The sequence below is a fragment of the Pseudochaenichthys georgianus genome, chromosome 7 (assembly GCF_902827115.2).
Source record: "Pseudochaenichthys georgianus chromosome 7, fPseGeo1.2, whole genome shotgun sequence".
NCBI classification, from domain to species: Eukaryota; Metazoa; Chordata; class Actinopteri; order Perciformes; family Channichthyidae; genus Pseudochaenichthys; species Pseudochaenichthys georgianus.
The window spans coordinates 33,403,644-33,426,712 of record NC_047509.1 but is presented as its reverse complement, the minus strand read 5'-3'; the positions used below and the strand labels follow the sequence as shown (position 1 = coordinate 33,426,712).

The 23,069-nt window shown below is 40.7% G+C and overlaps 1 protein-coding gene across 1 annotated transcript; it reads left to right on the top strand.

Moving 5' to 3' along the window:
* Positions 1-387: 387 nt before the first annotated feature.
* LOC139434123 (uncharacterized) lies at positions 388-22,246 on the top strand. The gene is made up of 6 exons (XM_071203637.1): positions 388-710; positions 19,868-19,973; positions 20,700-20,902; positions 21,117-21,276; positions 21,726-21,869; positions 22,028-22,246. Exons 2-6 carry the CDS (start codon positions 19,871-19,873, stop codon positions 22,066-22,068), a joined length of 651 nt encoding a protein of 216 aa, XP_071059738.1. The 5' UTR covers positions 388-710; positions 19,868-19,870; the 3' UTR covers positions 22,069-22,246.
* The last annotated feature ends 823 nt before the right edge of the window (positions 22,247-23,069 follow it).

Here is a 23,069-nt window from a genome sequence, read left to right as displayed (position 1 = left end):
CGCTGGCGAAAAACCTTGTTGCACTGAATAAGAAATCCTCTGCATTTCTCCACCTCTCCGTGGAATGGCTCAGGGTCGGTGATGGGGAAATCCTGGCGTGGAGTAGGAAAGATAGCTGGATTGGGAGTGGCATGAGAAGCTGCAGCCGAGGTAGTTAGAGCTGAGATCTGGCAAGCTAACTCAGACATTATGAGCCATGGATTGATTGCTCTCTACTAACGCCCGAATGAGTTGGTCGTGTTGACCCAGAAGGGAACCCTGACTAGACAGGGCATGATGGACTGTGGCGGGATCCGCTCCAGTGCCTGCGGGGTTCATTGTTGGCCAGTTCTTCTGTTAGGCTTCCCGAGAAGTGACTGGAGATGAGAACCCGCTATGCAAGAACTGAAACTGAGACAGTGGTGAAGTGTCAAAAAAAGGCTTTATTTTGTCCACGACACTGGCAAGGAGTTGACGAAGAGCTCATAGAGGGGAGACGTGGAGCTTGGCTGACCAGGAGGGAGGGCTGGACGTGGCAGGCAGAGCGGCTGGAGTATGTGGATCTGGAACAGGAAAAACAAGCAGGATTAGGAAAGAATTTCCTTTCACAAGGAGCATCAAAAAGTCACTAGGAAAACCACTAGTAGGCCTGGACGATAGTTTACCACTGAAGAATAAATGAAGAACTGGCGAAGTCTGAGGATGGGAACCAGGGTTTTAAGCAGGTGCAGGTGAGTAATGGCAATCAGTGAGATGAGCAGCAGCTGAGGAGGTGAGTTGGCGGGAATCGAAAGTAGGACAGCCACGCCCAGCCAGGAAGACAGACACACAGACAAACAGACAAAACAAACACAGAAGGGGGAAAAGAAGGAGGAAGTACTGCAGATCCTCACACATAGGGCCCCTTAAATGGTCTTATATGTGTGTTGTGTGTCTGTGTGTCTCTGTCTGTCGCAATGGAAACAGCACTATGTGGCACAGGTTTACGCAGCAAGCCTAGTGTATTGCATTCAGTTGTAAACAGATACAAGTGACAGACATTGTGGTGATGGAATATTCTGCCTAAGATGCTGGGCTGTCAAACGGAAGACTTTCCTAAACTCTATGGAAACTCATGTTCTGTTTTGTCTCCAAAAACAGAACAAGAGCATAGGGAACACATATTTTCAGTTTCAATGTATCTTCATTTGGAAACTACTTTATCAGACTGTTCTTTTAGAATACAAAACAAATGAACCCTGTCCAAACTACAGTCATCTCTTAAGATAAAATACCGCTGATATATATTTAGCTGCCTGTTATTGCACACATCCAAACTCCCCACTTGACATTCCCGATGAAGCCAGATGTGGCTGATAGATTTGTGATATCCCAACGCTGTGTGTGCTGAGGATGGAGGGAGGAAGGAGGTGAGGAGGGGGAAACAATGGGTCTGCAAGAAAGGGAAGACGGATGCTCTCTCAGGGGAAAAACAAAAAACGGGGGGGATTTCTCTCCAAGGTCTCCATCTCCCATCCTCTCATTCACATCTCGCCTGTCTGTCCCACTTCGCTCATTCTGAATATTTTTCTCTAACACACACACACAGATGAGGTTCTGGCTGGAGTGTGAGTAAGAGCAACAGCTGCAGGGATTACAGACAGGGGAGGTAAAGGGAAGAGAAGGGGTGTGTGTCGGGAGGGGGGGCTGAGAGAGTGAAAATATTGTATTTATGTGTGAAGACAAAGAGAAGAGTTGTGGTTGAGTAAGATAAATGTGACGAAAAGAGAGCATGCATTTAAGAGTGTGTATTCTTGCAGCAGCAAACACTTTACATCCCACAGCTAGTAAGCGTCTATATGTGTGTTTGTCTTAGTGGTGGGCTCGTGGTTTAAAGGCGGTGTGTGTGTGTGTGTGTGTGTGTGTGTGTGTGTGTGTGTGTGTGTGTGTGTGTGTGTGTGTGTTTACTTTGTTGTCGGAAACACCTGTATTCTCACACAGCTAGTAGTCACAGCGCAGAGATGTAATCGGCTCCCGTCTCTCTGCAGGAGTTGATGTTTTCTTTGGTTTGTCAGCAGAATGTCGGAAAAGCTTGTGAGTGATTTGGACAGAAGGCGGTAGATTTGTCCAAAAATCACGAGACATCTGGATCTGGGATTCCTGTCATTAGATGATTAACTGTTTTTAATCATAACTATGGAACGGTTACAATTTTCATACAAAAAGGAGGTTTGCTTGGTTATTAAATATGACAGTGAGAGGAGTGATGCATTTTAATGTAAATGGAAACTGAAGAGCTGTTTGCATCCTATTTAAGAATGTATGACAATTTGCATCCTATCGCTATATTTAACTAATATTACTGCCGACTGGGGAGCAAATAAAACCATCATAGAAAACAGATTTATTTTGTCAAGTCATTATTAGTGATGTAATTATTCTTATCTTTAAAATTAGGACACAGTGCAAACATTTGATGTATAATTCTACGTTATCTATTAAACCTGCATGGCTGACCCAAAAACGCATCCAATCAATTTAAAAAAAGTTATTTATAAAAGCACATAATATTCACAGGCAGGTATTTGTGTTGTCTTCGCAATGGACCTATTATTTAAAGGCCTACATGTAGCACTCAAGGTTACCTGTCATGTGACAAAAGCTTATCTCTTCATTTGCTGAAGATGCAATTATTTCAGTTTGGGCTTGAGATTATCAAGCATGCTTTACAAACTGGAGGTGTGGAGTTTGAAACAACCGTGACGTTAACCAATTTTTATTTGACAACCGTTTTTTCAATTTTTCTTCAATTTTTGGCATTTTGGCCATTTCTTGAGACTGAAAACACACACTGAAAGGGTTTCCTTATAAGACAAAAATACAGAACCCAGAATATTTTTGCCTTTTGTATGTATCTAAATGGGACAAAGGGATCATTTTCAACGAACATTAAACTGTATTGAAGAAGACGTAAACTTGCAATAGAGACCATCAACTATTCATAAAGATGTTTGCTGAGGTGATAAATCAAGTGAGAAGAGGGGACATTTTTAATATTCTTCTACACATCAGACTTTTTTGGAGCTGCCCCCTGCTGGCTATTAGAGAGCATGTCTGAATACAACTGGTGCGGAAAACGTGCAATAACAAATACACTCTGAATGTACACACTTTATGAAGACACATTCTCCCTGTGTGTCAGACGGTCATTACGTGGGGCTCTGGGACTTTAAGCTAAGGGGGGAGAGCAGTGAGGGAGTCGTGAAAACAGGAAGTGTTTTATGTCGCTGAAACATTCCATTTTTAACTCTCACACAGGCGAGCTAAGATAAATAACACACTTGACACCCCACCTGGGAGGTGACAGGCCGGAGTGTGTTTACCTAGGCCTATATGTGTGTTCCTGCAGGGTTGTGTTTGCTTGTGGCTTGCAATTTGCATTTGTGCGTAGCGGCCTGCTGGGTACGATCATGCATGGCTTTGCAGGTCTGTGTATTTGTGTGTGTCTCGCATACCAGCCCTCGCCCAAGGCACTGCAGAGGCCTCTGGGTCTCGTGAAGTCATTTCCTCTTCGACAGGGGACCTTGACTCTGTGGCTGCGCGCGCACGCACACACACACACACACACACACACACACACACACACACACACACACACACACACACACACACACACACACACACACACACACACACACACACACACACACACACACACACACACACACACACACACACACACACACACACACACACACACACACACACACACACACGATGTCTGTCCTCCAGACTTATAGTTTCAGTAGAGAGCTCCAAATCACATCTGGTGCAGTCGTCAGCTCTGAAATTATATATTTTCAATGCAGTTAGATCGATAAATCTTATTTTTTTTAATTGATTGACAAGACAGTTTCTTTGTTGACAAAATAACATGTACAAAGGTGAATCATGAATATTAAGATATTCTTTAAAAAGACTCAGATGTGACAACTTTAAAATCACTTTAATTATTGTATTAATCTTATCCCTTTTTGCATTACAAAAAGACATAATTATACACAAATTCACACAAAATCCCCTTTTTATAATATTATTCACTTTTTTATAATTTGCCTAAATGTAATCTATACCTATAATCCAAATTATTGATAATGAATTCATACTTAAAGCTTTTTATTTGTAATTTAATTGTATTGAGTAAATTATCTAAAAGCCATATCAATATATATAGATAAAAGAGATAAATAAAAGAAAAAGGCAAGACTCTGACTTTGATTGTATAAACTGCTGAAAATTAAATAATTCAAACTGAGCTTGTGAAAAAATGCAAAAAATAAAAACAATCCCCCCCCTGACCAGGTCGGAGGTTAGAGACCTTGTCCTGACCTGTGAAAAAAGGAACTCCAGGAATGCTCTGCACCTAATTATAGAGTGTGAAAACAGCTAGACAAACAATTAGGGAAACCGTGAACACACATGAAAGCAATCTAACTTAATTTTCAGTCCAAAGCCAGTGATTCAATTGTCAAGTATTTGTTCATGATTCACTAATGACGTAATATAAAAAATCTCCAGATGGTGAATCGTCCAGAGAGACAGTACTTAATACCTGATGGAGGCGTTTGTAAAGTTCAGTTCATCTGCATGGGCATTTTTCCCAAGCAGACACTTTGACTTGTCCTATTATATATAGGCCTACAGGTCTTACTGATAACGCTAAGGACGAGTCCAAGTAGCATTCCCAATGCCAGGACATTGAAACGGAAGCAGCCATCATTAATCGTATTATTTACACTTCTCCTCCTGTAAATTGGCTAAAGTCTTCCTTTGTACCAACTCAACCCAGTCTCATGGCATTTTGTGTTATAGTCACGACATTTAATCTATTAATTCGTGTTCACCAACACGATTTCCCCTTTTTTTTCGTGTCACACAGAACGATTTTAAAAGCAATGTATTTCTATTGGTAGTATGTTTCGTGCCTGCAGCACGTCTTTTTGTCCGGTCGGGTCTTGGAAGACCGGAAGCTGTGGGGTTCATAAAAACATGTTCTTACTCAATATCAAGCCACGATTATAGTTTTTATTTTAAATCGTATAATGTCGGACTTTTTTTGTCGTCTGTGAGGAAAAGAAATGGGGCTCAGAGCCTCAGAATACTGAAATCTGTATTTTGTTTTATCTTTTTTTCCTTCTAATTTGTTATTCTTTTCTAAATAACACACTGTTGTTTACTCACCAATAACACACAATTATCCTTGTTTTTATTTATTTGTTTAATTCCATAATCTCGGGCTTTTTTGGCGTCCGTCAGGAACTGAATTAAAAAATTTTAAAAAAACGGAAACAGACGTAGGCCTATAAAGGACATTTCGAGCATCATTGCGATACACAGCCACTTTTCAGTAATAAATCAAGTAATAAGTAGGGGCATTTTCTCATGGACTTCTATACAATCTGATTTATTTTTTAATCCAGACTAATTGCTCACTCCTGGCAATTAGAAATAATGCAGGATAAGGGCACTCCTGCCTTGGTTACACATATCAGTACTCATTAAGTTAGTTACTTGGGAAAAATGCTTCCCCTGCATTTCATTAGCTGACTCATTCTCTCTCTTTTGTTTCATCTTTTTAAACTAAAAGTGACTTGTGATATTACAGGGGATTATGTGTCACTATTTCTTGGCAGTGAAAAATGGCCTCCTATAGTGTCCTTGCGACAGGGATAACAAGATGTTTAGAGGGAGACCTGCTAGCTGTTTTTATGCTAAGCTAACAGTCTCCTTGCTTCAACTTCATATTATCCAACTCTTTCCCCCTTTGTTTCACAATTCCTTTAACACGACTCATCATAATCATTGGGCAATCATCAGTTGGAGTCTGCCGTCTTGTCAAGGTGATTCTTTTCTAGTTCCTACTGGGAAATTATTGTTTATTTGGTAAGAATTTACCCTGAACAAATAAGCATATTTGAATTAGTTGGAATATTTCAAATCAAACACACACACAAAAGACAGTGTGATTTTGATGTTGTTCTTATAGATAAAGCTCTTTAATTATCTTTAACCTGTGTGTCTTCAATCTAGATGTTTTGACTCTATGTTTTCCTGATTTCTGGTTCCAATCACCGCTGCAGCCTTCACACAACCACTTTGTATATCAAACACAATCCAAACCATGCTTTGAATATGCATTTCTCCTGCAGACACTGGCCAATTCAGCCTCCTCTTTAAAGAGTTTTGGATGTCAGATAGCTAGCGAGACTCTTCTTGTCTAGCACAAAAGTTATTTTTATTTTTACATGTGCACATTTGTGTTAATTGTCACAGTGACAGTGTGCTGAGCCCCGACTCCACCCAAGTGACCGGCTGAGGAAAGCTGTGTGCAGTCACTGATGACGTGGACACAATACTGCTTCACAGAAAACTGGCTATAGAAAGTCATCAGAGCAGTCACGCTATACAATATGTTAGTCGTTCAGTACTTGGCTTAGGTTACATATTTTTTTCTTCCAAAAAGTAAAATGTTGTTCTGGTTTTTGCATTTGAGTTTGTCCCTACTGTAAGTAGCTATTTTCTGCATCACACTTCTCCCTCGGCTCACCACATATCTCCACTCTGCATCATAGCCTACTGATATCTGCTGATGTCAACCATATACATCCCCATTTTCTTTCTAACAAAATTTGAGTTTACGCAATAATTAGGGGAAATTACAGGAAAAGGACAGGATAAAAACAGGAAATTATCATTTTACTACTGTTCATACTGGCAATTGCCGTTTCAACTTTGCCATTTTTAAGCTATTTCACTTGATTTAAAGGAGTATTTCGACAATTTAGTGTTGCACAAAATTGAAAAAATATAAGCAGCAGATGCAGAGATAATCTAACTTTGATGCCTGCTTGGTATTCCTATTTTTTTGTTGTATTTATTTAAAAAATAACAATAAGGTAAAAACATGAAGTAAGTGGTATAAAATCAGCGAGGAGATATTACCAACACATCCTCACTCCCAGGTCGGCCTATGTTGACGTTATGTCAAGGTCCCCTGTGTATTCTCTCCGCTTCGCTTGACAAACCCCGTGATAGTCCTCAAACTCTGTGATTGGATGTTTGAGTGTGCGCCGAGGGTTACGCCGAGCGTCGAACAGCACTTGAAATGGGATGGAACCACGGCAGACTGTCCAAAACTGGATTTGAACGGGTCCACTCCGTCCCCCCCTCCCCCACCCGGTCCCCAGAACTACACATGCTGGCTATTGCGTGTTTCGCAACATGTTCTTTGGCACGTCTCTGCTGGGAATTGTAGTTTTAAAAGACGTTTTCATATTTCCCATAATAAGAAGTTGCCAAACTAAACTGTGAACATCCCTGGAGGTTTAGGGGATAGGAACACTCAAATTTAAAACATATCATTAATAAATGGGTGAAAATTGCTTGTGCCCATAATGGGCAGCATTAATATACCCACATACCAGCTAAGGTCCGAAGAGCTTTATTTAAGAGCTGGTCTTATGTTTGTGACCCCTCCTGTTGTTAATTGATAAGCCTGAAACATGCACTTGTCAAGGTTCAGAGGCAAATATGGCAGTAGCCATCGATCATCTTAAGATAAGATATACTTTATTGATCCCAAGTTGGAAACATTTGTGTTACTTCAGCATGTGTAACAGTTGTAAATATGCAGTGGTGTTTATTTGTAAATCATTTAGTATAATCACACAAATTCTGTGTTTTATATTTAATAATTCTGTGTTCTTCATTTATTGAATGTTCAACACCTGACAAGGTCGGAGATGAACAATTTGGGTCGCAGGTTCCTCAACAGTGCATTACAAGACATCTATCAATGTGTGTGTAATGTGTATACCTCCACTATTAAACTGTCGTATTCTGCACATTTCTTATACTATCGACATACATCTTATAAGAGTATAATATCAGTTAAAATAAGTGCTTAAACATACAGTAGTTAACATTGCAGGAAAGCAATATATTAGTACTTTGTCAGGCTTAATATGTATACCCCCAAAGCTTTTTTCTTATTCAAAATAAGACCTTAACCTAAAGTATTCTTTAATGTTTAAATAAAGCCTTATTAGTTTATCTGTCTGTGTCTCCTATTAATATCTAATAATACAAATAATACATTTCAATAACGTGCTTTAACCACCAGGTGTCCCTTTCTATCAGCTGTGCACCGTTATGGTGTAAATAATACCAATATACCGATTGGATCAAATATAAAAGTCAGCCGAATTAGTATTGATACTCCAAGGAGACTTATATTGTGAAGAGAAATTGAAGATTTTGTTTAATTGCTGATATATTTATGATCCACGTCACATATTCAGTTTCGGCGGCAGTTCTTCCTATTTGTCTAGAAGTCTTCTCACCAGGGGCCTCATTTAACGCCGTGCGTAGGATTCACGTGGTAAGGTTGCTCACGTAGTAGAAATCCAAAAAATAGGTACAGAAATCTTCCGACATTTTCCGATTCACCAAACATTGCGTAACGGCGAGGAAAGTGCGTACAACACTTCCTACGCCGGTTTCCCTTTATAAATCACAATCGACTCGAAATGCGGTGCAGCTTTTGCGGGCTTCACGTAACGCCCATATTTGCCTAATAGTCAAAGAAACGCCCATTCATTCATTCATTTTGACTGACTGCATGGAGAAGATAGCAGGAAATGACGACAGAACAGCTAAAAAAGACATCTCACACCATGCAAGATTTTGGTTATTTTGGGGAGGTCGAGATAAATCATATTGTTTGGTGGATGCAGTTTGAACCAGAGTAGCAGCATGGAGGTCGGATCGTCACCAAAATAAATAAATAAGTGGTCCGAAAAAGGTTAATGACAAAAAAAATACACATAGCCTTCCTCAGGCAGTGTGTTTGTACCGGGGACAGGAGACACCCCCTTGATGAGAAACTGTAAGAAATGATCGGGGAATCCCTCCGGAGTGGAGTCATGACGACTGGATCTGAATTATTTGTTTGTATTTGGTGGTTTGTGTTCCAGCTGTCGATCAGCTGTACGCAGCATCTCCGCTGCAGCCTGTGCATTTCAACCCCCCCCCCCACCCCCCCGCAGCAACTCTATATCCACCAGTTAAAGGAAATACAACTAATTATATTATAGCTATATATTATTATGTTATATTAGCTGTACAATTGACCACATATGGTGTTCTTAGTTTCCATACCTCCTGTGTTTTACGAGCGACTTATCAAGTCTTGGCAAACGGCATAAAACACGATTAAACATGATAGTATATAAAACCATGCTCGTATCTACAACCTATAGAAATGCAAAACGGCGTCAGTTTAGACGTAATTCTGTCCTCCTGCTTACCGCATCATTTATGAGAAAACATTTCATAACATTAACACAACATATTTGAGGTGGTTTTAAATAACATATCCGTATTTATTTATTTCTCCAAGTTATGTTTTTGTGTGCACTGAGGAGTCGCAAACAGGCATTTGTTTAATCATTTTAAGACCATTTTTGAAAATGAATTATTCATATATGATAAATGAGAGGTAACATTTTATTTATGGTATTATTTCCACATATTTCTCTCCATTCTTCCTTCTGCCAACGGTGTCGCAGTTTCTCGTCTCTCCCGTTTTTGTGCTTAGTGCGTACGCATGGGTTAGAGTTTGCGTGGAGGACCGCACATTTTCCCGTCAAGTTAGTATTTTATAAATCGTAAACATTGCGTAGAAACTGGCGTACGCCATTTTTTGAGCGTATATCCCTTTATAAATGAGGCCCCAGGGCTCTATAAATAAAGAACTACGGCAGATATGTAACACAATAAATTATACTTTCCAGTATAAGTTTCCAGGTTAGTTCAGATGTGTAATATTTAATGCAGCCGAACCGTGTATTACAATGCCGTTATGTGATGACCTCCAAAGAGAAAAGTAAGAACACTCGGAATAAAGTATTATTATTTTTTTTTTTAAATGTTTTCGGATTTCACATCAACAGGAAGTCCGGTTAACTAAAATGTCCGTGCGGAACAATACAACCCATAGGTATGTGGGTGAATAATGTCAATCACCACATTACACACATCCCTTCACGTTTACATTTAAATTTACATTAAAGTATTTCGTGAGGCCTTTTAAAATGTTTTTAAATATAATTAGGGTTGTAGTTGAAGAGTTTGTAAATTATTGCATTGCCTGCAGGCAACTCTATCGTACAAAACGACGCTGAAGTTGGCTTCCGAATCAGAGCATCCGATTCGGCAGTTAAGGGGAAAGTTAAGGGCAATTTAATTTACAGCGCTGAGCGTACAATCCTCCGTGTTTGAACCTCTTAAATCACTGCATAGCCGATTTATTTGGACTGGATTATCCCAGAGAGTCTAAAGATTCTTTATAACCCAGTTTCAGATTTGTGAAACCTTAATTCTATTTGTGAAAATTGAAAAAAGACAGATTTCAGTGCTTTTTTCGCATCTTGACCACAATAGACCAGGTCCTGATCTAAAATCACTATACCTAGACTCATCAAATCTGGACTGGATTATCCCAGAGAGTCTAAAGATTCTTTATAACACAGTTTCAGAGTTGTGAAACCTTAATTCTATTTGTGAAAATACAAAAAAGGAAGATGTTGCTGCTTTTTTCACTTCTAGACCACATTAGACCAGGTCCTGATCCAAAACCACTATACATAAACTCATCAAATCTGGACTGGATTATCCCAGAGAGTCTAAAGATTCTTTATTACACAGTTTCAGAGTTGTGAAACCTTTATTCTATTTGTGAAAATGTAAAAATGGGAGATTTCAGTGCTATTCCACCAGACCCGCTGCGCAGCGCGGCGCGGCGCAGCGCTCAAAACGTCCCAGAAGCTCCTCGCCGCAAGGAATTTCTAAAATATAGGATGAATCCTATTTTTGACGCGGCGCAGCGCAGCGCAGGAAGGAAGTGGAACGTTCATCCAACAACTGCGAGGCTGCACACACGACTCTCCGCTTCTGCAACGTTTTGAAACGCGCCTGGTGAGTTATGACGCAGGAGGAGGTCGCAGCCCGGCGCGGCGCAGCGCATACGCTTCCGGTGGGATCACCTCCTTACCCCCTGATCCCACCGGAAGCGTCTGCGCTGCGACCTCCTCCTGTGCCATAACTCACCAGGCGCGTTTCAAAACGTTGCGGAAGCGGAGCGTCGTGTGTGCAGACTCGCAGCTGTTGGATGAATGTTCCACTTCCTTCCTGCGCTGCGCCGCGTCAAAAATAGGATTCATCCTATATTTTAGAAATTCCTTGCGGCGAGGAGCTTCTGGGACGTTTTGACGTATTGAGCGCCGCGCCGCGCTGCGCAGCGGGTCTGGTGGAATAGCACCCATTGACTAGAGTGGCCGCGATCGCTAAAAACGCAGACGCTCCTGGTGGGATTAGGGGGTTAGTCTCTTTGCTCTTATCCATGCTATCTGTCAGACTCCATGTTTGTTCCTGGGGTTTTTTGTCCTGATCCTTCCTCGTACTCCCCCGGTTTTGGTATTGTTCCTTGTTTTCTTTTGTCATTCAGGAAAATAAAGCTCGCTTTTTGTTACCTGACCTTTTAGACCTTTTACTGCATTTGGGCCCTATTTTTCCCCAACCCTGACACTGACACTGAGTCTGCTTCAAATTAACTTATTGTCCTCACAGGATCATTTTATTAAAGTTAAAGCAAAACTTACTAAAGCATTCTAACTGTTTATGCTTTAACAGCAATTAATAAATGAACCAGTCATAAATGATTTCCACCGCGTTGCTATGAGACACCACAGCGTGTTCTCAGTGTTCTGCTCATGCTTTGCTTTTGGCTAACTGTTTTTGTTGTTTTGCTTTATGATTGTAATGCATGACTGTGCCAACAGTCTCCTCCTCCCTGCTCTTGTTTGTAGGCTGCACCTGCTTTTCAGGAGACCAGGCCTCGCAATGATGTTCTTTCTGCCAGTGCATCAGCGGTAAGAGTCCATCACAAACTGCAGGGTCTGTCACCCAGCAGGAGCTAGGCTAACAGGCACAGAGCCTTAGAACACCACATACTCACATCAGTGCACAGAGCTGCTGCAGCCTCACCTGACCCAGCAGCTCTTTGGCTAAAGCTATTGAATGTTGTGTCGGAAGCATCCTGAGGCCACAGTGGCTTCAGAACATGTATATAGTCCATCTTAAAAAACACCTTGAATTTACCTTGAGTGTTGCAAAGGCATGACCTTTGCAACACAAATAGAATAAAGGTTTCACAACTCTGAACCTGTGTAATAAAGAATCTTTAGACTCTCTGGGATAATCCAGTCCAGATTTGATGAGTCTATGTATAGTGCTTTTAGATCAGGACCTGGTCTAATGTGGTCAAGATGTGAAAAAAGCACTGAAATCTCCCATTTTTACATTTTCACAAATAGAATAAAGGTTTCACAAATCTGAAACTGTGTTATAAAGAATCTTTAGACTCCCTGGGATAATCCAGTCCAAATAAATCATCTATGCAGCGATGTAAGAGGTTCAAAGACGGAGGATTGTTCGCTCAGCACTGTAAATTAAATTGCCCTTAACTTTCCCCTTAACTGCCGAATCAGATGCTCTGAATCGGAAGCCAACTTCAGCGTCGTTCGCACAACTATCACACAACGGCACGTCCATTAATTCCACAACTTCACACATGGATTAACATCGATTTAATACATTAATGTAGCCTTTGTTTCTGCTAAAAGAGGTGTCAACCAGCTGGGGCAACAAGAAAATCGGGGAAATCGAGTGTGACTATTAAAAAATAAATTATTATTATATTAATATTGACAATAACAACCGACCGTCGGGGAGCGTTCTCATGGCATCTATTATCAACGCTATGGGAGGTCTATGAAGATCTATGGGACGCCCTGCCCGTTGAAAACTGACTCTCAAGGGGTACCCTGTCCGTAATAGAGTGACGGGGAGGGGCCCTGACCGACCATCAACATGTGACGGGTTGGGAGTGAGAACGTGTTGATATTACAGATAGGTATATCATTTGATGGTTTTCATGTTGAACATTTATATATATCTAATGTTACAATTGCAGGATTTAAAGCTTTAGATTTCGTAGTTCAAATATTTTCTCACGTGTTGACAGCTCAACGCAAGTCGAGCTTTCAAGGCCGATTTCTCAGAGGCAATCCTCCATCATATCTGGGACATTTGCTGGATGAAGGCCAATATCAGCAAAGGGAGATATTATAAAGACTTCTGCAGCTAGCTTCATGCAATTTGAGCAGGTCGCCCACCCTGCAGAGGAACTCTTTCATGAATGCATCTCAACAGAAGTAGTAGTAGTAGATTGCTGAAGCAGACGGCATGTTAAACACAGGTCACACCAAGAAGTCAGAGCGGAGGAGGTTTTTTCCTATCCCAGAATTCCTCACAACCCACTCACACATCCTACAGTGACAGCCATCGAGTTCAGCTGACAGGGGGGGAAAGTGTAGAAGAGGGTTTGAAAGGGATGACAGAGTTGAATGAAAATGAAAAATGGAGGAGGAGACGGTTTAATGTGTTAATAAATGGTTTGTGTAAAGTAATTAGTTCATGTGTTGGTGCTAATTGTTCTGGGAAATTACAGTGATGTTATAAATGGCGAACAATTCTTTCTATTGTCTCTAAAACAAGACCCAAATTGTTGTTTTCACATGCTCTGCCGGGGGGAAAGAGAGGAATAAAAAAACTAACAAAGGAATAAATGAGTGATGATGTCTCCCAGCTTTGAGAGACCCCTCGGGAGCCGCTCACCAATCCTTAATTCCATCTCCCAAAAAAGACTTTCCTATTTTTACCTCGCGCCACGATGATCCCCAGAGGGAAAGCACCCGCTCCGGGCCGTTTGGTTTTCCCGCAGATATGTCGTCCCTCAAGAAAAACCCAAAATAAACACGCGGAAAACCACAAGGATAAATTTGGCTGCTTGTGCGGAAAAGCTTGGAGACTCCGTGATTGCGCTCTCACATACTTCTACAAATAAAAGAGAAAGAAGAAAGATAGCTGGGAGGCAGTGAGTCAGAGATGAGGGGAATAAACACAGGAATGGAGAAAGTTGGGAACAGATGGATGACATAAAAAGGAAAACAGGGGCTGATGGGGGAACGTGAGGACTGTCAAAAGTTTGCAACACAAGTCTACACTGGGAAAGTACACATTTTGAAAACGATCAAAAAGAATAAAGTCTGATGTCCTTTGGGAACTGCTCTGAGGCTGAAACCCATGAACATCACATAATGTGTCTTGGTATTGATTAGTTAAATTTGTGACCCTGCAAAAGGTTAATCTTTCAATACTGCATGGTGCCAGAACACGATCTGTTTCCTCATTTCATTGGATGAATTCCATTGCCCGTTTCTGGAAAACTGAAGAAAAGTCCTTCATATCAAACAAAAAATAAGCCCTCCTACAGTGTATTTCTGAATTCCTGTTTATGACCTTTGATCTGCTGTAAATGTGCCTTGGCAGGAAATCACCACAATGACACACATATGAGGGGCTTTAGGACAAGAGGAAGAGCTGGGATGAATTTGTGATTCACAAACAAAACATTGGTTGGAACTGAATGTCGATGGTGTGAGAGTTGAAGGATGGAAGCACTCAACTGAGGAAAAAGAGAAAATAACGACATTTTGGAAAGTAAAAAAATATGTTTACTGTATGGTATGAATTCCTCCATCTGTCGGCTCCACCCAAAACTTGAACTTCTCTACCCAAGAGAGCAAAATGTAGCTTAATGCCAGACCGCTTAAACTGCAGGCAGAGGAATGAAGCGTTATACTGAACAAAATCATACTAAAAACAGATTAAATTGATATGTAGTGTAAATGTGTTTTGATATCCTAAACCAAAGTTGATACTTTCACTATGCAGAGGAAAGTTTTTAGATTTTAGAATGGGGAAAGGCGTAAGAATCAATGGAGAAAGCAACGGGATTTACAGTCAAACTATATCTTTATCAACTATTATTTTTTGGAACTTCTGGGAACCTATTAATGTTCCCTGTTGGACACCAAGTTCATGTTTAGGGCAAGTAGATAAGGCCTAAAGCAAGAAATGATAATCTTATCATCTAAAGTGAATCAATAATCTTTTTTGACATCATGGTTAGTAACACGTAGACACATGTAGAGCAGGGGGGAACAGATGTTTATTCTTATCTGGACCTTACTGGACCAATCTGCATCATCTGACTGTTTGGTTTCATTACTGACTTTATCTCCCTTTGTGAGTCACAGGATTGAAGCTGAAGACCCTCATGGCATGATATGTAGGGTAGAAATGTAATAAATCAAGAGGAAAACATTAAATATAATGCTTACATCTTTACGAAAATGTAGTGTTTTTGCATAGATAGGTAGCCTAACATCATTTTAAGTAACTACTGTATATCAAAGTTATTAAAGAGCAATAGAACAGAAAGATGATTTTTAACTATTGGGAGGCAACAAAAACCGCAGTTCCTCAAATGGCCACTTGAGGTGGACTCGAGAACCTCGAGTTAAAATACTCACCTATGGAAAAGAACCCATTCACATTTTTTGGTTCCACTTCAATCCAAGTTGCTAGCAAGCTGAACCGACACTAGAAGGTGGAGTCAGAACAAGGCAGAAAACGGATTGGTCGGAGGGAATCGTAACTTTGCAACGTAGGATATCCTGCATAAATGGCCATTTGTCAAGGGCACAGCTATCGTTAATAGCGACCTCTTTCTTTTCATATAAAGGACTTTGAAAAAATTGGCAGCCTGCAGAACTAGATTCAAGATTCAAAGATTTGTTGTCATGTCATATCCACAAATACGGTGTAGTTATGCAATGAATGAAAACTTAGGTCACAGGTTCCTCAACAGTGCAATTACAAGACAAAATTACAAACGTTATATGATTGTTTTGCTTTCAGTAGGTGTGCGTAATAAGTCCCAATTAAGGCATTTCAGAAACCTGTTATGACAAGGCTTCCTCGCTCACTCCTATATAACAAGTGAGTGAGCTGAGCTTGTTTCCCTCATTCCCATACTAATGCCTCCACCTGCTGCTGTGTGTCACTCTGCTGCCGTAGTTTACTTTACTTCTTGTGTTACCCTGGTTATTTTTGACTTTCTCACCCCTGCCATAGTTTGTTCTGACTTAGCTTGGCTTTTTCCTTAAGTGTCGGATTTATTTTAAAACAAGTGGTGAGTCATTTTGGTTTCATTGTCACTTGAGGAGGAGGAGGAGGAAAGGGAGAAAGAGAAGGAGGAGGTCGGGGAGCGGAGGAGGAGTGTCTGGGGTTTGGTCGTGGTCCCTTGTGGTAATATTTAATAACACACATTAAAAATACCGCAGAAATCCTTCACCACATTCCCACGGTCCGACTGGCCGAACACACACACACATGTTCACATAAGAATGCAACCACGCACACACAGACACATACACACAAACACAAACACACTCATGCCCCGTATACATACCGATGAGACTTTCTATCTATCTCACTTGCACCAGTACACAAACGTACACAGATGCATGAATCACTTGTAGGGTCAACTGTAAACCTCCAAACAGAGAGGCACAACCACACACTCACATGCATTTGAAAAACCCATTCTCACGGCATTTCGTGTTATAGTCACGACATTTAATCTATTGATTCGTGTTATTCAAAATAAAGTCACCAGAAACAGACGTAGGCCTATAAGGGACATTTCGAGCATCATTGCGATACACAGCCACTGAACTGATAACCCAAGATCCTCAGCTATGTTTTAAGCTCGGTGATTGGGTGTTTTAGCCGCAATGCACGTTGGGATATGGTGTTTATGCGATATGAAATCCGAAAAACATTTACAAAAAAGAAAATAGTACTTTAATCCGAGTGTGCTTGCTTTTCTCTTTGGAAGTCATCACATAATGGCATTGTAATACACGGTTCGGCTGCATTAAATATTACACATCTGAACTAACCTGGAAACTTATACTGGAAAGTATAATTTATTGTGTTAACACTGTAAACTTGACAGTGTTAACTCTGAAATCTTGAAAGGGATGTGCAAAATAGCCATTATATACAGTTTTTAATTAACGCATGTATTGTAATTGTAAGTAATGAATATACTTTATACGGATCTGCAGAAAAAATTGTCATCTTCTCAAGCACCAACTATCAAATATCTCGCCTGATTGTTGGCATTTGACAATCACCTTCCCTGAATTTTACTCAGGTGTAACTACGTCTGATTTAAGGGTTGTTTATATTTCACATCATTAATCAGCATCTGCAAAGTAACTAAAATAAATGTAGTGGAGTAAAAATACCAGGTTAACCTCTGAATTGTAGTGGAGTAGAACTACAAAGAATTAATGAGCTGTAATGTGGGTATATAATGCTGCCCATTATGGACACAAGCAATTTTCACCCATTTATTAATTATATGTTTTAAATTTGATAACACCAATGTGTTTCCTATCCCCTAAACCTCCAGGGATGTACACAATGTAATACTGGCAACTTCTAATTGTGGGAAAAACATCTTTTAAAACTACAATTCCCAGTAGAGACGTGCCATAGTACATGTTGCGAAACACAATAGCCAGCATGTGTAGTTCTGCTGGGGGGGGCTGGACCCGTTCGAGTCCAGTTTTGGATAGTCTGCCGTGGGTTTCATTCCATTTCAAAGAGCTGTCTGACGCTCTGTGTAACTTTGGCGCACTGCCACTCCAACATCCAATCCCAGAGCTTGGAGATTAATCACGGGGTTTGTCAAGCAACGGGACTGTAGTCCCAAACGATAGCTGAGGATTATGGGTAGTGTAGTGTCTTCGGCCATCCTAAACTCCGAAATGTTTTTTGGATTTCATATCGCATTAACACCATATCCCAATGTGCATTGCAGCTAAAACATCCAATCACCGAGCTTCAACCATAGCTGAGGATCTTGGGTTATCAGTTCTGTGGCTGTGTATCGCAATGATGCTCGAAATGTCCGTTATAGGCCTACGTCTGTTTCCGGTGAATTTATTTTGAAATTCAGTTCCTGACGGACGGCCAAAAACCCAGAGATTATAGAATCAAGCAAATAAATAAAAACAAGGATAATTGAGTGTTATTGTTGAGTAAATAACGGTGTGTTATTTAGAAAAGAATAACAAATGAAACGGTAAAAAAGATTTAAAAAATACAGATTTCAGTATTCTGAGGCTCTGAGCCCCATTTATTTTCCTCACGGACGGCAAAAAAAGTCCGACATTATACGATTTACAATAAAAACAATAATCACATACACACACACACAGAACAATTCGATACATTTCCCGCTCTTATGTGCCCATGCACATGGATCACACCTGGCACACGCTATACATGTTCAGTGTCTATTCTTTGTATATTTACTGCAGTTTTTCATGTATACCAGTAGTCTGACACAATATTTACAGTTTGAAAGGGTGTTAAATTAAATTTGGTGATGATTAATGGTTTTTGTGTTAATGTAATAGCAGTTAAAACAGGACCGGTCAAGTTTGGGAATGCTGTCCCAAAAAACAGATGCACTACTTGTTAAATGTCTTTGAATGGGAGAGTGTGTGTGTGTGTGTGTGTGTGTGTGTGTGTGTGTGTGTGTGTGTGTGTGTGTGTGTGTGTGTGTGTGTGTGTGTGTGTGTGTGTGTGTGTGTGTGTGTGTGTGTGTTCTCCGCTGGTTCCCTCACTCCTATTTGTTTTTACAGTCAGAAGCCAATCGATGATTATCACCTATTAAACTACTATTTAGTGTTATTATTACAACCCCGACTCTAGCGTGTGTGTGTGTGTGTGTGTGTGTGTGTGTGTGTGTGTGTGTGTGTGTGTGTGTGTGTGTGTGTGTGTGTGTGTGTGTGTGTGTGTGTGTGTGTGTGTGTGTGTGTGTGTGTGTGTGTGCGTGTTCGTCATGTCGCCAGTGGCTTTCTGAACTCGTCTCGAGGTTTGGTGATCCCTGCCAGAGATTCCTTTCCATCCTTCCCTCCCCTCCATGTTTCACATGTGCGTCAGCAGTGTTACCGCAGCCTCTCTGCCTCTCTGTAACCCCATGATGTCCTTGTTTCAAACACCCCACCCTCTTGTTTTCACCCACCACCTCCATCCTCTTCCTCATGCTCTTTCTATCTCTTTCTTTCTCAATGAGCCCCCTCTTTCCTATTTTGTATCCCCCTCCTTTCTTCCAGTTTCATAATCACAACTCTGTTATTTATACAATGAGTTCAGGAGTTGAGCAATTCTCCAAAAGCATGTAAAAAAACAACTAATGAGATGTCTAAATAATCATAAACCCACCATTGAATCTATCATAACCAGCACATGTTGTGCAGCCAACAAACCCACAGAGTTTGATTTGAGTAGCAAATCTGTCAAGTTGAATGGGGAAATACGTCACACATGTTGTCAGGACATTTAAAATATTCAATTTGTATGCAGCTATAATAACATTGTGTCATGTGGCTGGAATCAGATGTTGGAAGAAGCATAGAGAAAACCAACCCAGTCTCATGGCATTTCGTGTTCACCAACACGATTTTTAATCTATTGATTCGTGTTCACCAACATGATTTTCCGCTCTTTTTTTTTTCGTGTCACACAGAACGATTTTAAAAGCAATGTATTTCTACTGGTAATGTGTTTCGTGCCTGCAGCACGTCTTTTTCTCCGGTCGGGTCGTGGAAGACCGGAAGCTGTGTGGTTCATAAAAACATGTTCTTACTCAATATCAAGCCACAGTTATTGCTTTTATTTTAAATCGTATAATTTCGGACTTTTGTTGCCGTCTGTGAGGAAAATAAATGGGGCTCAGAGCCTCAGGATACTGAAATCTGTATTTTTTAAATCTTTTTTTCCTTCTAATTTGTTATTCAAGCTGATGCTGACAGCCCCGCTCCTGCTGCCCGCTTGCGGCAGCAAACCACACTTCCACGCTCACCGGCAGGCACCGACTGGCCATCGGGAGGACCGGGAGGGTGTGTGTATGTGTGGCCTGAGCGAGCGAGAGAGAGACCTTACGTGCATTGTTGTTGTTAACATCTGGTGCTAGCTAGCTGCGCTAACGGATAGAAGGAGCTGTTTAAATGAAAACAGAGGAGCGACATTTCGCCACAACTGCGCCGAGCACTTGACTTTATGCAGGAAGCCAGACAGTGGGACATTGTACGAAAAGTCAGCACACTCAGCAACATGATTGCAGCGTCCAGGCAGCTCCCGTTCGAGCATATGCCTTGAGTTGCACATAGCTCCAACGATGCAACACACACACACACACACATATACACACACACACACACACACACACACACACACACACACACACACACACACACACACACACACACACACACACACACCCACACACACCATTTGTATTGTATGAGAGGTTCCAGGTTGAATTGAGGCGAATATTTATAATGTTCAGAGGTTGTTGTGTTTAATATTCATGAGAATATTTGTCATTGTTCAAATGATAATAAACATTAGCATAAAGCATATTTGTCCACTCATATGTTGATAAGAGTATTAAAAACTTGAAAAATATTCCCCTAAGGTACATTTAGAACAGATAAAAAATGTGCGATTAATTTGCGATTAATTTGCGATTAATCGCGATTAACTATGGACAATCATGTGATTAATCGCGATTAAATATTTTAATCGACTGACAGCCCTAATTTATATATGTTGAATGTCCTTATTTTTAGCTCTTCTGCATAGACTTCTTACGAATCAAGAGATGATGATGGATCAACTCAAAGTCATTCAGATGACCATGCAGAAAATTCCTGGCGAACCTGCTGGTGGGCCGGATCCCCTTGGCAGAGATATACTGCCGCTAAAAGATGTAACCTCCCTGCTGGCTCTGGAGAAACGTGTGAGGGAAGAGGCAGACCTTCAAAACAAAATGGTAATAATTGCCCTTACCAACTTAAAAGGATGGGGGACCCAATTTGAAACTATTGTTAATATTTTACTTGCCACCTAAGTTGTATGTTGGACAGCAGTGATGCTAAATATCAGCTATGGGAAAAGGGAAATAATGTTTTTTTTTTAAAATTAGGTTATTGTGACTAGTGTTTATATAATGCATGGATCCTTAGCTTTTAAATGATCTTTTTCAGATTACTGCATTGAGTGTCATTGGAGGACTGGACGTTAAGGATTGCGTTTGGCGAGTGATGAAACACTGTTTTACCAACTCCCTTGCCAAACAGCTCAACTGGCGTGGCATCAATGGGAAAACAGCATTCCACAGACTGCAACTTAAAGATGTCATTACTGGTAAGTGTTACATTGCGCTGTCATCAGTCTAATAAGTCCAGTCCTCTTTTCTTGCATGTTTGACACTCAGTTAGTACTTACTGATCCTAGATTCAACCAATTCAAATTACTCTTGGTAGAAAAAGACATATAAAAGAATAATTTGTTTAACATGGTTTGCCACATAAAAAGTTAAAAAATAAACTCTGAAAAGAGGCTGGAAGCACATCTACTCTTTCTCCCTCATTGAGAAATTCTGGATCAGCTGCAGTCCGATTTTACTAGCAGGCGTCAAGCTGTTGAGTAGAGGCAAAGGGCGTCCTCTGCCATGGCCAGAATGTTCTCAAAGTGCCATCACCACTGAATTCGTCAGACACAGCACGCCATGCACTTGGCTGATCCGTAGGTCCCCAGATTGGGTCCTAAATTGTGCAATCCATCCAAGGCTTTACAATGTTCTCTATTTTTAGGGACTGTCAGAAACAACAGGCTCACAGCGACAGCAACAGACCAAGAGGTAGAATCCTACATAAAAAAATGGCTTCACCTTGCGGGCGACCGAGATGGAGGTAGAAGAGAGAGAGAGGAACGAAGACGAGCTGTCCAAGAAACCTGTAAGTCAGTTACAATATCTATTTTGCAATATATGTATAATAATTTGTAATATATAATATAGCATATACATAAGGAATTGTATTTTGTTTGCGGTTTTGTACGTTTGATTGTTATCTGTTACTGAGTCAGAGTTTATTTGTTTGTGCATTCCTTATAGGCCTTCAAGATTCTCATGGGCCCAGTCAAGGAGGTCGATAAATCCATCGATAAAATGTCCAGGTTGTTCCCTTGCCAAGGTCGGCAAAAGTTCGTTAATTTTGGTTGAGCAGGGTTAGGTTTAACCCTATGGTTCTACAAGTATTCTGTTTTAGTTCTGTTTTCACAAGAAAATCAATAAAATAAATCTGAAATGTCACTGAGTCTGCAGAAGAGTTTGTTTATTTGGGGAGCTAAGCTTTTTTTTAGAATTGCGTGTTTTTTCAAAGTTGCTTTACTATACAGCTATTTTGTTTTTGTTTATTATGCTGTTATTTTGGCATGGTTGGATTGTATCCCAGTTATTTTGAAAATCTAATGATGCAGTGGCTAGTTCATCACCAATATTAATAAATGATGATACAATCATTAAAAAAAACGTTTGGTTCATCTGTTGTAATTTATTGATGCAACTTTTGGGAGGCCATTTTGACATTTGTATTTACTGTATGTTGAATATTGCTGTTGCAGAATACACAGTGTCATTGATATTCAGTCATTGAGTCACCAAAGTTTTAATGGCTTTTTAGGGATAGGTCTGGTTTATTTGGGTCATTCTTGGCTGACATGTGGCCATGCTTTGACCTGCTTGTGGCACAGATCTGGTAAACATCACCTGACCGTCAAAGTGCCATAATTCCATGCAGCATTTGGGCCGGATGAGGATACGGAATGTGGGCCAGAATGAAAACTAACCGTGGCCCAGATTAGGGCCAGTTCTGGCCAACGAGTGGAACGCCCCAGTGCCATCACTCCATGCAGTATTTGGGCCAGATAAGGATATGGAATGTGGGCCGGATCTGGGCCAGAATGAAAACTAACCGTGGCCCAGATTAGGGCCAGTTCTGGTTTATGTGGTTCGTTTATGGTTGACATGTGTCATTGCTATGGCTTGCTTGTGGCCCAGATCTGGCAAACAGGAGCGGAGCGCCTAAGTGCCATCATTCCACGCGGTATGTGGGCCAGATAAGGATATGGAATGTGGGCCGGATCTGGGCCAGAAT

Bases quoted from the DNA above. Each gene is read 5' to 3' on its own strand.
- LOC139434123 (XM_071203637.1), top strand. From the start codon at position 19,871: ATGCTGACAGCCCCGCTCCTGCTGCCCGCTTGCGGCAGCAAACCACAC. The intron at 19,974-20,699 runs GTATGTGTGGCC...CCTTATTTTTAG, and splicing joins GGAGGACCGGGAGGGTGTGT to CTCTTCTGCATAGACTTCTT. The intron at 21,277-21,725 runs GTAAGTGTTACA...CTCTATTTTTAG, and splicing joins ACTTAAAGATGTCATTACTG to GGACTGTCAGAAACAACAGG.